Source organism: Astatotilapia calliptera, chromosome 15 (assembly GCF_964374335.1).
Source record: "Astatotilapia calliptera chromosome 15, fAstCal68.1, whole genome shotgun sequence".
Lineage (NCBI taxonomy): Eukaryota > Metazoa > Chordata > Actinopteri > Cichliformes > Cichlidae > Astatotilapia > Astatotilapia calliptera.
The window spans coordinates 9,182,084-9,197,976 of NC_137436.1; the positions used below are offsets into that span (position 1 = coordinate 9,182,084).

General features: G+C 41.1%; 1 protein-coding gene across 3 annotated transcripts; it reads left to right on the plus strand.

The window, feature by feature from the left end:
- The first annotated feature begins 2,917 nt into the window (after positions 1 to 2,917).
- On the plus strand, positions 2,918 to 14,742 carry LOC145420321 (uncharacterized). 3 transcript variants are annotated; one of them, XM_080289439.1, is made up of 4 exons: positions 2,918 to 3,173; positions 6,124 to 6,363; positions 7,704 to 7,906; positions 10,613 to 14,742. In XM_080289439.1, the coding sequence occupies exons 2-4, from the start codon at positions 6,147 to 6,149 to the stop codon at positions 10,727 to 10,729; spliced, it is 537 nt and encodes a 178-aa protein (XP_080145565.1). In that variant the 5' UTR covers positions 2,918 to 3,173; positions 6,124 to 6,146; the 3' UTR covers positions 10,730 to 14,742. The 3 variants fall into 3 exon arrangements, with proteins under 3 accessions (XP_080145565.1, XP_080145564.1, XP_080145563.1); XM_080289438.1 differs by lacking the exon at positions 2,918 to 3,173 and adding an exon at positions 3,180 to 3,590; XM_080289437.1 differs by lacking the exon at positions 2,918 to 3,173 and having other exon boundaries at positions 3,597 to 6,363.
- Positions 14,743 to 15,893: the final 1,151 nt, after the last annotated feature.

Consider the following 15,893-nt stretch of genomic DNA (forward strand, 5'->3'; position numbering starts at 1 on the left):
GTTTCACAATCAATTTATGTGAAAAACAGGGGTTTAAGCAGATAATTGAATAGCAAGGGGATCGAAAGCGTGAAATTGGGATGTGAAAGTGCATACTGGTACAAGCACAAACAATGATGGAGTTGTTTGGGCGCAGAAAGGATTGAAGATCGAAGACAAAGTGTCTGTATGCCAGGTACCATTAGCGAAAAAGCCACAAAGCAAATTGTATCATTATGCAGCGAACTTTGAAAAATTTCAACATTCAGCGGTCTTATCACCTCGGCTGGCAGCACGTAGTCAGAAATAACTCACTGTGGAGAATTTTTGACTGCCTCGCAGGGAGAAATTGCTCCGACAAAAATGGGCTGGGACACGTCGTCTGCCACCGCAGCTGACACATTAGAGGCAGTGGAAGTTTGAGTTTAGATGACAAGTTCTGAGTTCAGCTCAGACACAAAGGCTGTTTTCCCACTTCAAAAGGGTCTCATGCGGAGCACTTGAAAGCAAAATAGAAGCAAATGACTTAAAACAGTAGATGAGATTGCACAATACACAAGGTTTGTGTTTCTGAATCTGTCGCACTGACAGCGCGTCATGTTACGTTCTCTGCCAAAACAGAGGGAGAGAGAAAAAAAATCTGATTTGCAAAACAAATGTGGTTAACAGCTCTGTGTTCAAAAGAACAACAAGACTCCAACCAAACCACAGTTTAACTGATGAAAAGCTGTCGTATACCCAAGAGTCCTCTGGCAGAAAGATTTGACTGTGACTGAAATGCACAGATCTTGGAGCTATTGTTTGGAAACACTAATTAGTTGTTGATAACGTGAGGGTAATTTTTTTTTTCTGAGTGATGAAGTGCTTATGGGCGATTGGATTTCTTTGTTTTTCAAATACTAAATTTTTGCACCCACATCAAACTGTAAAAAAAGAGAGAGAGAGAGAGAGATGTGACTTTTTTACTTTTCAGTGCCCTAATTAAGCATTCATAAGTAATTATTTTCATTTTCATGACCTTGTTGGGTCATTGAATTCATAAAGACTATTCTGTGCCGCTGAAATAAACTTTAATGCAATTTAAATTGTACAACTTAATGTGGTTGGTATTGTAAGACCTTGTACAGATTTAATTCACAACTGTCAGGAGATGATATTTGGAGAGAAATGGTTCAGATGTTATCATCATCTATGCCATTGCAGTCTGCTTGAATGTTCACTGATTGACAACTGATGGGATTTACTGAGGTTAAAAAACATGGATTCAGAGACAGGGAGAGAGAGAGAGAGCAAAAACAACCACCATCTTATCTCGCTCTTTTTTTTTTTCTTTAAATTTTGGGTGGGGTCCCTTTCACTGCAAGGATTTGTGAAAGGGAGTTGGTGTGGGTGGGGGGTTGGGAGTTGTCAAACTGCAGCTTAAACAAGGCGGAGGCGCGGTTGTTTGCTAGTTCTTCTCAGCAAGTCTGCATGGGAATTTTGTGAATAGTTGAGAAATTCACACGTTAGCAGCTGCACAACAAAGGGGCAGGACAGTGTGAAAACATAACATTGTGCACAGGCTGACCAGGACTGTACGCAAAAGCCACAGCATCTGTTGTCATCCAGAAATGGTCTCTTGGGGGGAAATCTGACTCACAAGATGATCAAAAAGTCTCGGTTTTCTTGCTTAGCTGTTTTGCACTCAGCAACCCCTTTTAGCAGACTGGTTTTCACTGTACTTTTTTTTCTCTCCCCTCTTCATCTTTTGAGTGATGCCATGCGTAGGCATGCCCCCACCCTGCAATGGGGGTCAACAGTCCTTGTTGCTGTTTATACCAGTGTCACTGTGCATTCATCAGTGGAGGACACTACGGGTGCCTTCAGGGGATGGACTGAAAAGGGCTCTATGGTTATTTCAATCCATTGTTGTCAAGGAAGGAAGGCATTAGAGGCATTTGAATCCTGTTGTAAAAAGTACAAAAGAAGTCATCATGCAGACTATTCTGTAAAATCAACATGTTACAAGTAACTATGATATATGCAGAAGGTATAAAGCAGACACTTGTGTCTCTTTAAAAATGACACATTTCAATACAAAACTACTCCAATGTGATAGATCATATGAGGCTGACATACATTTGATACTACTGTATTTTTGTATTTCACTGAGATCCATACGTGCCATCTGCGAGTCTGTTTGTTGCCTTGACAGTACACAGCTCATCGTCATATGGACCCCAGCAATTGGGTGGGTACATCCACTCTATAGCAGCAGCTCCCAATCAGCTGAGCAGAGCGCTGAAAGCAGTCACATGTCGGATTTCGGTTTGCGGTTTTTTTTTTCTTTTTTTTGCCCTCCACGTGTCAAGATACACGGAGGAGAAGGCGTGACCAAAACAAACCCGCTGATTGGTTTGCAGCTAGTCACCAGCTTGTGTTCAGCAAGAGGGCTGTTCTCTTAAAGGGCCAGTCACCTTTTATTGTGGTTATTCTTATGTTATTATTATTATTATTATTCATTTCGACAAACCATGCAACAAAAGAAAAAAAAACAACTAAATGTAAATTAGCTTTGCACCTAAATAGCTTTTTTTTATAATTACTGAAGTAACTCAAAAGGCTTCATTCATGTGCCTTTTCCTCCTGAGATTTTGCGTATAGCTTATAATATGAGTTTATGTCAGAAATGCACTAATCCGTATCAGGTATAACATCGAAAACCAAACAACAAAAAATAAATAAATAATTTACTTGAATATTTTCAAAGGCTGCCGTTACTACTTGGACTTGATTAAAATGTAATGCTTCTTTACCACTACTCACACGCTAAAAAGTGATATCTAAAGCATACAAAACAAATTTCCCACGTGTGGGACTAATAAAGGTTATCTTATCTTATCTTATCTTATCTTATCTTATCTTATCTTATCCTCTCGATGTATTATGTTTGCATAAACAGGCTGACTCTGGTCCTTTCACATTATTAAGAAGGGGCGGGTCCGGGGGGCGGATCCGCCCCTTCTCCCCGTCTTTTTTTTTTTTTTTTTTTTTTGACACAGAAAAAAACAACCCCTCACTCTAGTCAGCAAACATTCATGAGTAGTTGTAATGCGAGGAAGGTACCGAGGCTCATCACAGCAATCTGTAGGAAACAAGATAACAGCAAATTGTCAAGATACCACCGATCACAACGGAAAACGCGTATATTGGCGGTGAGTGTAACGCCCGGTTGTTCTGATTTGGAGAACGAGTCTATCTGCGCGCGCTGAGCTGTCGCGTGCCGCCTGTTTGTGGGAGTTTATCAACAAATGTGCGGGCAGCTCGGGCATGCCCGGGCAGCGACGGGAGGAGCGGACCTGTCAGGTGGCTGGCGTGTGGCAGTGAGCGCTTCTACATGTGTTTCTGTCCGTCTCTCTATGCTAGCCAGACTTCCTTGTCTTGTTTTCTTTAACGGACTCGGTGAAGAGGGGACAGTGACGGGTTGAATTTGTCACCTCTCGCGCGTGCTTTCCCCACGTCCCGGGCTCCTGGTTGCTCCCGGTGTTTGACAAGCGACAGGCGTTATTGTTCGCATATTACATGTAATTTAGCGAAGGTTTATTACCGGCGAATGACTGCGGACGCTAAAAGTAAGTGGTTTTGTGTGTAAGGCAACGTGATTGGCGTCTTTTTAGACGCTTTTCAAGTTTGTTTTAAATGGTTTTATTTCTCGGGAGGACGTGTCAGCGCCGGATAATTGGAGCAATAGTAGGAATACAAATAAACGCGGTCCTGGTTTATTCTTTAATACAACTAGTTAGCTGTCGTGCGTTTTCGGTTTTATTTTCTTTTTCTTTTTTTAACACTAAAGTAAAGTAAGACCAAAGACTAAAGTAAGTTGTCTCTAACTGATTTACATAACAAAAATGCATTGATCTAAAGTCAACTTTATCTGCGTTTGTCAATGGTCGTTTTGTGCGTGATGTTTTGTCAAGCTTCTTAAGGTAGGAGATGCGATGGTTGCGAGTTTTCTAGATGCGTAAACACGCAAGCGCTCGAGCTCGGCGTGTTTACGCTCTGAGCTGCCCGGAATATGGTCCTTCTGATGTGGATAAATCGCAGTAGATTGCCGGCGGTCCTCTGTCGAGTCCTTGTGGTCGAGCTGAACCTCCTTGACGTAAATGTCGGTTAAAGTCGATTATTTTTGTGCAGTTTTATCGCACTTGCACCCCAGGTGTTAACTTCCACATGACAAAACCAAACGTAGATCACCAGAAAAACTGCAAAAAATGAAAAAAGTAGGTCATTAAATAAAAAAACAATAAACACCAGACTACTCTTTTCCTATTTTTTTTCCCATTTTAATAGGTTTTATTTTAACCAGACCATGCATCCAGCACTCCTAGTTGCATGAAAGCAGCAGGTCGCATAGCAGTCGAGTTCAGTGTTCGTGCTCCCCAAGTCCCAGCTTTGCATTGAGCAGAGCCCGTGCACAGATGGTGCAGCAGAGGGAGCCACTTTCTACTGGAGCTTTGAGACTTTTGACCAGCACTGTGGTGGCTGCCAGGCCTCCTTGCAGCCCCCAGGCAGTGTGTGTTTGTGTGTGTGTTTGTGTGGGTCTGCCTCTAGTCTGTGTATTTCCCTGTCTATGTTTGGGGTTTTGTTTTTATTTTTTTATGTGTCTGACAGTATGGTAATGCTGCCAGCCCTCATGATGACTGCCAGTGGAAATTCAAGACAGGGCTTGCAATGCAGTTGATACACAAGCGCACATTTGAGCTCAGTGAAACTTGCTGCTTGCATAACATTAATTAATGTACTGCTTAACTGGTCCGGAGGAGATGTTGGCACAGAGTTGAGCAGTTTGTAGCTGTATTAAAGCACAAGTGAATTGACAAATTTCCCTGTTAAATGTTTTTTTTTCTTTTCTTTTTTTTTGGGGGGGGGGGGGGGGTGTTGTTGGTCAATAATTCTGTTTTCCTCTGCCAGTAAACAATCGGATGAGACAAAGTGACGGTGTTTTTCCACTGCAGTTAAAGATGCAGTTTCCTTGTTTGACTCCATGTGATATGACATCATGCAAAGAGAGCTATATGGCTGCGGCCGCCTCGCTCGGTAAACACAATACCAGTGTATCCAGTTTCAACTTTTTGCATACGACAACTCAGCCTGTTTGTCTCCACTTACACAACAAAGGGAAAAGACAGCCACCCTTGACAAAATGATATAACAGTAGTTCAGACTGGCGTGTTGCCAACAAGGAAGAGAGCGTGAGTGTATGTGTTCAGGAGGCATATTTGAGGATGGAGTGAAACTCGTTATCTCACTCACTGTATGTGGCGCAAAACAGTCTACCCTGAACAGTGGTTTCACTGTGGTCTCCCTCACACTCTGCCCTCTGTGCAGCGCAGGTTAATGGTGTGGACAGGCGGCTATCCAGTGGTTGAGTGAGCTGGAACATGAAGTAAATGTCTTAATATGGAGGAGTAGAATTGAATTCCCTGACAGTGCTCTTCTGTGAGGCACACTCTTCAGATTAAAGTAATTCTGATGGAGAGGGGTGGGGGGAAGCCTCTGCTGTGGATCTTTTGGCACTCAATTACAATTTGGCATATTGTGAGGAACAGCTTGGCAAAATGTGCTGCAGGAGGGTAGCAGCTCTGGTGTAACGTCTTTAGCCGCCCACTGGGTCCCCCTATATAGGGTGTTTCCATACATTTGTTTCCTCTTATTAATCATCACTGCAATAAAAACAAGGTTATACAGTTGGCGGTTGTATGTTTATTTTTCTTTTACACATACGTTTACAGATCGGTCTTTTCTTCTGACCGAGCCATCGCTGCTTGTTTGTTTTCAGTATTACCACGTGCAACATAAGCCTCTTAATGCAGATTATAATGACTAATGATTTATTTCCATTTAATACAGATAGGGTGCAATGCATGCCCATCTGCCAGAGGGCAAAGTTGCCACTGACAGCAGTGGGACATTTGGCAATTTTTGTTTTTGTTTTAAAACAAATCACACCCAAATTACCTGCACGCCATGGCTCGTAAACATAGCCAAGAGTCAAACCTAATCCTGCTGAAACATTTTGTATTTACACTAGCAAAACACTTGTGCGCACAAATGCCGGTTGATCTCATTCGAAAAGTTTGATGTACCTTTCTTCTTTCTCTGCAGGAAGTTTACCGCTGAGGCGTCGGATGGATGATGAGGAGGAGGATATGTCACAGCCCATCTCGCAACTGTGGGGAACTCCCTTTAGGGGTGTCAAACACGAAGACCGAGTCGCACAGATCGCAGCCGGACAGGCCCTCGCCGCCGTCACCGCCGCCATGTCCACGTCGCAGAGCCACAGCAACAACAGCGTCAACACGCTGCCCTGCAGCTTACAACGGCAGCCTTGCCTACCGTTTCACGGTAAGGAGGGGGTGAGCCTGTTGAAGGTTATGCGGGCTTGTAGCTTTAGAAACAATGCGGTTTAACTTTGGACTACAAGCAGTTTATTTTATCTCTTGGGTTTCTCGTCAGGGGTGCTGTATGAGGAGATGCAAAGCTTGGAGCATGAGACAAACAAAATGCTATTTAAAAATACCACTGCAAAACAGATAAGCCTAGAAATCAGTTCTGTGAGATCCCTTTGTGCTATAATATTCATAAGACTAACTCTCTATGTAACTGTCTTCAGTACAGTATTAGGCATATGCTTGTGACATAATGCGAAGAAAAAAATGAATCTGAATTTGATCAGTGGTTATTACAGAAGATCCAGTTTTGTTTTACTTTGGATCTTAAATGATCATTTCTTTAAAAGATAAAAATAGACAACAATAATTGTAAAGCACGTAAAGCGACATACCAGTGTTAATATGTGCCTCAGTTTTAATCCAATAGTTTTTTCCAACATCTAATCAAATCAGTATGACATCATGATAAGTGAATTAAACAGACGCTGAAGTAGAATGTTGTTTGCTTGTTGACTCGGTATCAGTGCTTGAGAGGTGCCTATTGTTCCGCCTTAAAGTCATCAATGCATAAACACCACTGACTGTTATTACCTTGTCATTCAATGTAATGGATGTCATGCACTTGGCTTTATGCCATCGCTCCACACAGTGTTTCTTAAAGATATTGCGTTGTTCTGTTAGGGCGAAATGTCACAGCGTTCTGCACACATGATAACATTTAAAAAAATTGTTTTTCTTCAAGTGGCACGACTGTAGGAAAACGTGTTGTCAGGCAGTGAGTAAACTCAGTGACACGACCCAGAAAGAGGCGGCGGATCACTGAGGATCTTGTTGATTTAATAAGGTGTTTTCCACCTGCCGTCACTCTTGCTCACTTTTCTTGATTATGAACTCTTCACTTGTACTTCATGTACTTTGTAATTTGCCCAGTCATGAGACGATCTGATAAAAACCTGTTTTAGTTTTACAGACTATTATAGCATCATATTTATATTGTATATTTGCGTAGGCGAGTCAGACACAACTGTGTTTGAGGCCACTAATAGTAAACAAGATAGTAAACCTCGGTTTCAAAAGGTTTCTTTTTTTCCCGTTTTTTTTAACTGCCTAGTTTAACTTCATAAGCAAAACATTAGCAGTTTTACTGAACTGAAACTACTACCTACTCAAATCAAAAACTGCTTATATTACTTATGTAGGGATCTTGGCAGTAACACTGACCACAACTTCTCACCATTTTTAAAAAACCTAGCAACAACTGAAGTGCTAAGAAGCTTGATGTTTTCCTTTTAGGCTACGCCGGATTGCGTTTGCATTTTCCTGTTCACTTTGAGCCCATGGAAGACCGGGGAGATATTGAAGAGGAGGAGGAAGAGGACAGAGGGGAAGACATTGACAGCGTGGCAGAGAGACCCGAGGAGCTGAGTGTTGAGGTGCAAGTTGGTCGTAAACTACGGGAAATTGGAGACAAGTTCCAACAGGATCACGTTGAACTGGTAAGCCTCGCTCCCGAGTGGCGAAGCAGATCCATAGCAACCCTTACCTTCAAACACCGGCAACTCAAATCCATTTCCAGGCATAACTTGTAGAGACTCTCTGAACATCATTTAACTTACATTACACAAAAGAAGAAGTGAATAATATCTAAATGCTCAATTAGGTTGTTGAACCACAGTTTGTGCGTGCCAGTGAGATCTAGCGACAGCAGGGAACAGCAGTTCTAAACAGCTGCTAAAACTCAGACTATATTGTGTTACCTTTTTTTTTTTTTTAAATTTTATACATGTGTCCTTGATTAGAGACACTAATTACAGCTAAGTTGTGCCAATTTGTGGCTCGCTCTTTGGGTAAAAGGGAGAAGTTTTGCCAGCTTAAATTACTGCAGCCCACATCGGCTAAAAATAGCCCGAACAGTCATTCAGACACTTTCTCGAGAAAACGAAAACTCTTAAATGACTATTAAGCCGTGATTTAGCAACTTCACGAAAGGAACAAAACCAAGAAGGAGATTATAAATAGATATCTATATAAACAACCCATTTCAGTGTTTTTGTTTATTGTTAGTCTATGGTCAGAGGCATCTCTGTCTTCTGAAACACTGAAACCTCATGCGGGAGTGACTAAATTTCTTTATTGTCTAAAAGAGAATCAGCTTTGTTGCTTGTAAGGTTACCTGAAACTAGGACTCTTTAGGGTTTATTTCCTAATAAGTTCTTTATACTGGAAAAAAATTCCCAAACACAAGGCTCAAGTTGGAAAGCTCATCTGTGAACACATGTCATGTAGTTCAAGATAAGCACTTAATTGTGCATCAATATTTGCAAAGCAGTTAGTGGACTGCTCATGGGCTTAGTTAATAAGTACAAATAAACTGGGACAGGCAAGTTTCTTATCTGCTGCCATGAGGATTTGCTTTGCCAGCAAGGTGTGGGTAATGCATTTGGAGAAGCATTCTGATGAAAAGAAAAGCTGTATACGGTTTTGAGTTTGGTGTAAGGTTTGAGAAAGGACAGGTGAGACCGTCACAAATGGGAGTTAGAAGCGAGTCTGTGTCTGGGTAGACTCGGTCGGCTGTTTATATGCTCATCTAAAAATAGAGTCTGACTCACACACTTATAGACACAGCCAGTAACATGACGGCTACCCACAATACCTCAGTTGTCCCGCTGCCTGCCTCGGCGTGTGTGTTTTCTCCGTGTGTTTTGGTTTGCGTGTGTAACTCTGTGACAGAGAGATAAGAGATTTTTTTTTTCTTTTTCTGTCTGCTGTCTGCGCTGGAGATGGTTTCATCATACAGGATCAGATACTGCTGTTGTAGGAATATTCCAAAGGGGGAATAATCACAAGTGCTCCTGTATGATATCCAATCACTTGTCTGTACCATCTCTGCTGCTATTGTTAGACTTTTTCACTTGCTTCTCCAAGCAGAAGTTGCCAGTGTGGGCCAATGTGTGGGTTTTTTGTTAGTGTGAGGCACGCTGTGTTTGTGGTTTGAGTCTTGTCCATCAATTTTGACTACTTTGGTGGCTGGCTGCTTAAATGCTCAGGCGTCACTTAGGGGGTAAAAATTAACCCTTTGTTACACTGAAGAAACGGGGAGGTGAGCGCGGATATTGTCCCTAAAAGTGGCGAACAAAACACACAATACTCCTCACTACCAACGAGAGTGAATGCATAAAGATGAGCTTCATGTGAAACACAAGGGTAGTGTTTAAATAAGCTCAGCAGTGTAAAATTAAGGCAATTAAGGACAATTAGGGTTACATTTACCAGTGCTGGTTCAGCTCAGTCTGCTAGTTCTGCATCAAATAGCCTGTGGCTGGCTCTGATTGCTAGCCTGGTAGAGACCTCGGTGAAGAGAGTGCGGGGGGGGGGGTTTGCCCAACAAGAATGCTTATGCAACAGGCTGCAAGGTCTGAGCGCGCCTGTTCAGGATGCCAGAGGGAGCGGTGCAGGATTAGAGACGAGGAGGTGGAGACAGGAGATTTCAGGATGCAGCAAGAACCCCTTCATCTGTCTGTAGCCCACAAGGCACGAGCACCCCAACGGAAAATGAGACGGTTGCTTAATATGAGGGAACGGTTTCATTTTTGCTTTGCTTTGTTTTGATAATTTGCTTCCATTTTTATTTTTTTTGCTGACTGCGCTATTAAAGGAGAGCTGTGCTGAGCTGCAGCCACGCTTTCTTTGAAAGCATTTCACTTAGAGCTCCTTGTATTGAAGTCAGCAGTGCAATCTTTAATTAGAGGGACAACTAAAATCTTTGAAAGGCAGATGAAGTAATGCTGCTGGGATGATTGTCAGATTCTGGGAGCTAAAACCTTTTAATATTTCAATCAACTTTTTCGCTTGAAACCAAGTAAATCATTATAAATATTTTCTGTTAGGAGAATGAAACTTCCTGGGGGGGTGGGGATTGAAGGCACTTTGGTATGCGTGTGACAGCCAGGTTTTCTCGACACAAGCTAATGTTGTGGAAACATCCAGTCTAGTCGGTCATATGGTTTCATCTCACAGGGTTTACCACAGTTCACAATGCTTTACCTCAGAAACCTTTTCAATTGAAATCAGTGTGTGTGTGTGTATTGACTTTCACAACTGTCGAGTGTTGTGATTCTGATATGACAGGAAGCTTTTATACACCCAGCTCTTGTTGAGGCTGACAACATGTCTTTTCTTTTCTTTTGTCTGTCCCCTTGCAGTTTATGAGGCACCACAGACAAAACCCGCCTTTTTGGATGCGCCTTACCATGGCCCTGTTTGGCTTTTTGTTTCCAAGAGAGGCTGTCATTCCCCATCTGAGAGGGGAGCACAGATGAAGGGACTTCTTCCTGGCCCTCACCTCAGCCCCTTACGTTCCGAACAGGAAATGAGGGACTGGACTGGACGGCACTGTAAGATGGAACACGGGTTTGGATTTTTGTTTTCTAGTAGAAAACGATGAGATGAAGAAGACACTGGTCACCGCTGGACGGAGACTGATCAATTTTTTTCTTGCTTTTGTTTGTTTGTTTGTTTTTTGCCTCTCCGAGAAGAAGCCATTCTGTTTGAAGAGATATTTTCGAAATATTTGTAAGATTACCTATTTTGTACAGTAAACAGCTCTTTTATTTGGTGTTTAAAGTCTTGAAGGACCTCCATCAGTCCAGGGAATGCCTTATTCTCTCCTGCCACAGCGCATAGTCTTTTGCATCAAGTAAATCATTAAAAAAATGATTACATTTAAGATTAGGCCACTATGATGGTGACAGACTGTGGACGTGGACATTTCTGTGTGCTAAAGATACTGACTTTCAACCTTGAGGACTCAAGGCACATTTTTGTTTATCCTCCCAAAATAACTTCTCATCCTTTTAGTGTTCCACATCGGCTAATTTAAAAAAAAAAAAAAAAAGGTTGTTGTGACATTGTGGCAATTTATCACTGCGATGTCGGTCAGCTCAGATTCAAATTTGTAGATATAGGATGCTATAAAAACCTGTCTTTCACTGACATCATCTGCATCTCGAGTACCACGAGGGGCGTAACGGTACACAGAAACTTGGTGTTGTAGACAGATTGATTGATCGTCATTCATTTAAACAAATCATGAAAGGAAACAGTGCAATTTCATTTGACAGAGCTATTGAATTTGAGAAGACATCAGTTGATTGGCTGTGCAACACAAACTCAACATGTAGTGAGAGTTAACACAACATTAATCCTGCATAATAATATTGCCACAGTGCTTGGCTCATTTCAAGGCTAACCGTGTTAGCATGCTTTAGCTACTGGACTAAACAGAGTGCAGCGTTGAGTGCAGCTTGCTTGAAAAGTGTGCAGACAAACATCAGAGAGCACACCAAACCGAAGAACTTTCATGCTGAAGGAACACTTGCAGAACGGTATCGTTACACGCCTGAGTACCACTCAAGCTGGAGGTGACGACAAAAACTGTGGAGATTCAGACACTGTTTTTGTAACGCATGTATACTTGAATTTAGGTGTACTAGAAAATATTTCAAGACCTGACATAGTGACGGTGATTACGATTTCTGTTTGTGATGCGTGTCGAAACCAAATGAGCACAAACAAAGTCAAACAAATCTCACTCATGGGATTACGATCAGGGAAACGGAAACAATCAGACAGCGGAGAAGCTTTGGGGAAAAAAAAATCATCATTCCCCCCCCAAAAAAAGGATTCCAGGTTGTATTTCTCTGGCTGGGTTGACAATCTGAGTTTTTACCCTTTGCTCCATCGCTTTGGGAGTATTTTAAAGGGTGAGCAATATTCAAGCCAGTGGACACAGTAACCGTCTTTAAGTTTTCAGCTGTCAATAATGAGCAGTATTTGCAGTCAGACTTCCCCTGAACATGCCGCTTTGCAAACTTCTTTGTTACAGAAACATTTTTGGGTTACGTTAAAGAGATGCATTTTTATTTTATTTCACTCCAGGTGCACCTGATGTGCTAATACGCATTATATCTCTGTCAGTGGTACATTCAGCTTCACTTAGTAGGAACAGCTTCTGTACAGTTTAAGAACCATTTTTAGTAGCTCGAGAGACGCATCTGGGGGCAGGGCAAGCGCTACACATCCTCACTTGACACCTGCTACTTTAGTGACACATTTTACAGCAATGCAACCACTGTTCCGTCAATGAAGTCTTTAAGGACTTTAAATATGAAGTTAAAAGGACTCATTTGCTGTATTTTCTCAGTCTGTTGCAGATTCATGATATAGATTTTTGAAGACACTGTCAGATTTTTTCTTCATTCATTTTTTTTCTTCAGGGAGTAGTTAATTCTGTGACACTTGCGTTGTGCTAAAAACTTTTTTTTGAATGAGGACACAATGCCAAGAACTCACTCACTTGATGCCAGTTAATCTTGATTGATGTCATACTCAACACCGAACAAGCAAACTTGGTTTTCTTTAAACATTCTCCAAAGCAGTTTTAACTCAACATCAGCCTGTAAGTGTGTTTCAGATTGTCAGGTTTTTGTCTTTGATTTAAACGTTTCCTGCAAACACTGATCGCTGAGCCAAATCAGATAGCCATGACACTTTTTTTTTGGTCTTCAGTCCAAAGCTTTTTGCTGTCTTTCATTAACTACTCCCTGCGCTTAACAAGAAAAGTTTCCTTTAGCTTTTTTGAGAGAGAGATAATTTATTCTAATTTATTTTATGTATATTTGCCCAGTGCTACTGTATAAATGCTATCTCAGTGTGTACAGTCCTTTTCTTCTCATTGTTGAGGTGCATTCAGTTGCGTGTTTGATGCCTGTGTGTGGGGAGGTTGGACTAAAGCCATGTGCCTCGTGCGTCCTCACACCAGCGGTGCGAGTCTTTACAAATCATGCGAAAACCAGACAATCAAATGTACAAAATGTGCCTTGTGAGTAACCGACCTGCCACATCTTCACCATCGACACTTGGCATATCTCTCAAAGTCACTGGTCACAGCTCCTGTTTCACTTGGGCTCTGTGAGATCAACTTCCAGAAAAATAAAATAAAAAAATCAGTTTGACTTCTCACAACAGCTTGCGAGGCACAGGCTCAACCTTTGACATCTCTCAGCACGAACGGCGAGTTTCACCATGCAGACCTTCTCAATATCAGAAACGACTGTTTGCAATCAATGTGCACTGTAAAAAAAACTATTTTTATCGGTATACTGTATTTCGCGCCTCTCTCTTTCTACTCCTGCGCTGATCTTCCCCTCTAGATGCTTGAAACTTTTTAAGATCTGTAAAATGCTGGATAGGCCTAGCTTGTCTGGGTTTTTGTGCTTTTTTTTTTTTTAAACAAAAACAAATCTGCAGTCTAGTAGGGGTTTACGTTTATAGGAGGAATGAGCCACCATGGTGCCCAGAATTCTTTTGTGAGCTGGGTAGAGCATCCACTCAGTCGGTGTGATGTTTATCTGAGCCTGTTGTTACCAACCACTGTTGCAACCTCGACTCACGTGAAACATTTGTTTTATATGTTTGACCTTCAGTGTCTTTAATATCAAAATTTTTCAATTTATTAAAAAAATGTATATCCAAGAAAGAGTACATCTTTACTGTCAAGTGCTGTGATTTGGTGTTTTTTATACATTAGACATGATTTGACTGAGCTATTGTTGCTATCTTTATAAAAAAAAAAGTCTAAATTTTACCACACTTTTTTTTTTTTGTAAGAACTAGAACAAGACAACCTTTGCTTTTCTACAAATGCTTTTTTTTTTTTTTTTTCAATGTTGAGGCATTTTTGATTTTGGATATTGCCAAGTCTGCTCTGTCACTCTCAGTTCAAGGGCTTTTTTTGATAATATGTAAATGGAGTAAAAATGCATGTCCAACATTCCTGAAAAAAAAATCTGTATCCTAAGGGTTTGAATGTAATTTAATGGAGTGAAAAACCACAGTATCGCTTTTAATACATGAACTGAACAGTGGGACTTACTTCAGACTCCTGTGCTCGGTTCGGTGCACAGAGTTTGTGTTGTCTTTACATTGCTTTCTTTATGTTCAGAGTGGTCTCAAGGATTTCACATTCATGTGTCCTATGAAGTGAGACCCAGTCCAGATGTAGCAGTTTTTGTTAAAGCATTGGCTGTGTTATCTTTGGGACTGCTCTGTTTCTCCTGAACATTTTTCAAACAGTGCAGGACATTGGTGTGATGGAGGCACTGACGGAGGATGGGGGATATTTTGTTTTGTTTTTTCTTTTTCTAGTGCAATATGCTGTACATAAGAGCTTGGCTCACAAGATCTTACGATTTCTCTCCATTTCTTTTGTTGTTAAATGGGTACATTGCCATTTTGTTTTTGTTTTTTTCATTAAAATTTTATGGATAATTGACATGACTTGTGTTTGCTTTCTTTTACTAAGCATCCCAAAGTTGTCTTTCTTTGTCTGGTCATTATTTGATAGAAAAGACCAATGTACACACATCCAAACTAGGTGGAGGTATGTCTAGCAAGATGCTACATATCATACAGAAGTTAATAGGTGCCCTTACTGAGACAACCCTCTCATTTATCTGGGCTAGGGATTGGGAGTACACTAGCTCTTGGCCACCTTATTCTGGGTTGTCAACCTTAAAGTAGGACTCTTTTGGATGTGAGGCAAACATGTTAACCACTATGAGGAGTCATTACAGTGCCAACATATCAATAAAATGAATTTCTTTCACCAAAAAAAAAAAACTAAGCATATACTTCTTGGATGGGCTGCAGTACAATAAACTGCATTGCAAGCCATCTACACATAGTACAATAAGTACAAAGAGTTCTTTGTGTTTTCAGGGTAACACAGAAAAAACTAAACTACACTAAAAATGCAACTGTTTCCAGAGCTGGAGTTAATAGTTTTAAAAATAAGTATGTCATTTGGGGCACCATCTGCCTCAGTTTTAAGCATTCCTTTAAATGTTAATTTATGACAAGTGGCAGCCAAAGTTTCTTGTATTGGTTGTGTATCACCCCAAGATGGTTATTCTGGACTTAGCGTGTTTTAAAGTTAATGTGAGATGTCCTGATGACCCAGATAGATCATTTTGCAATAATTAAGAGTGCCTAGCTGATATTTTCAACTGCAGGGAGATCACCACAACCATTGGCATCAAAGGCACATTGCAAGACACCCTCACATCTGCTTAGTATGATTTTGAGATTAAAACTTATTGGTGAACTTCCCAGTGTATTTAAAGTACCCAGAGCTACTGTTATATCTTTATTTTAGGCTAACTAGTAAAATGCTCATAGGTCAAAACCTGTCTATGTAGACAGGTGGCACAGCTGGTGTGATCCTGCTGCAAGACTGTTTCCACTTTATGGACACAATGAGTTCGTGATATGATGATAAAAAGTCAAGCAACTTTATTTTATGTTATCATATTACATCTTGAATTAAGCAGTTACTGCTGTGGGGTATTTTCCTGCTTTTGTTGTAAACAGCTTCTGGTCTGCGTGTGTGAGATGACACAAACACACATGCAGTTAAGTCCCTCA

Excerpts from the sequence above, each read along its gene's own strand:
- LOC145420321 (XM_080289437.1), top strand. The coding sequence starts at position 6,099 with ATGTACCTTTCTTCTTTCTCTGCAGGAAGTTTACCGCTGAGGCGTCGG. Across the intron at positions 6,364-7,703 it reads GCCTTGCCTACCGTTTCACG|GCTACGCCGGATTGCGTTTG; the intron begins GTAAGGAGGGGG and ends TTTTCCTTTTAG. Across the intron at positions 7,907-10,612 it reads AACAGGATCACGTTGAACTG|TTTATGAGGCACCACAGACA; the intron begins GTAAGCCTCGCT and ends GTCCCCTTGCAG.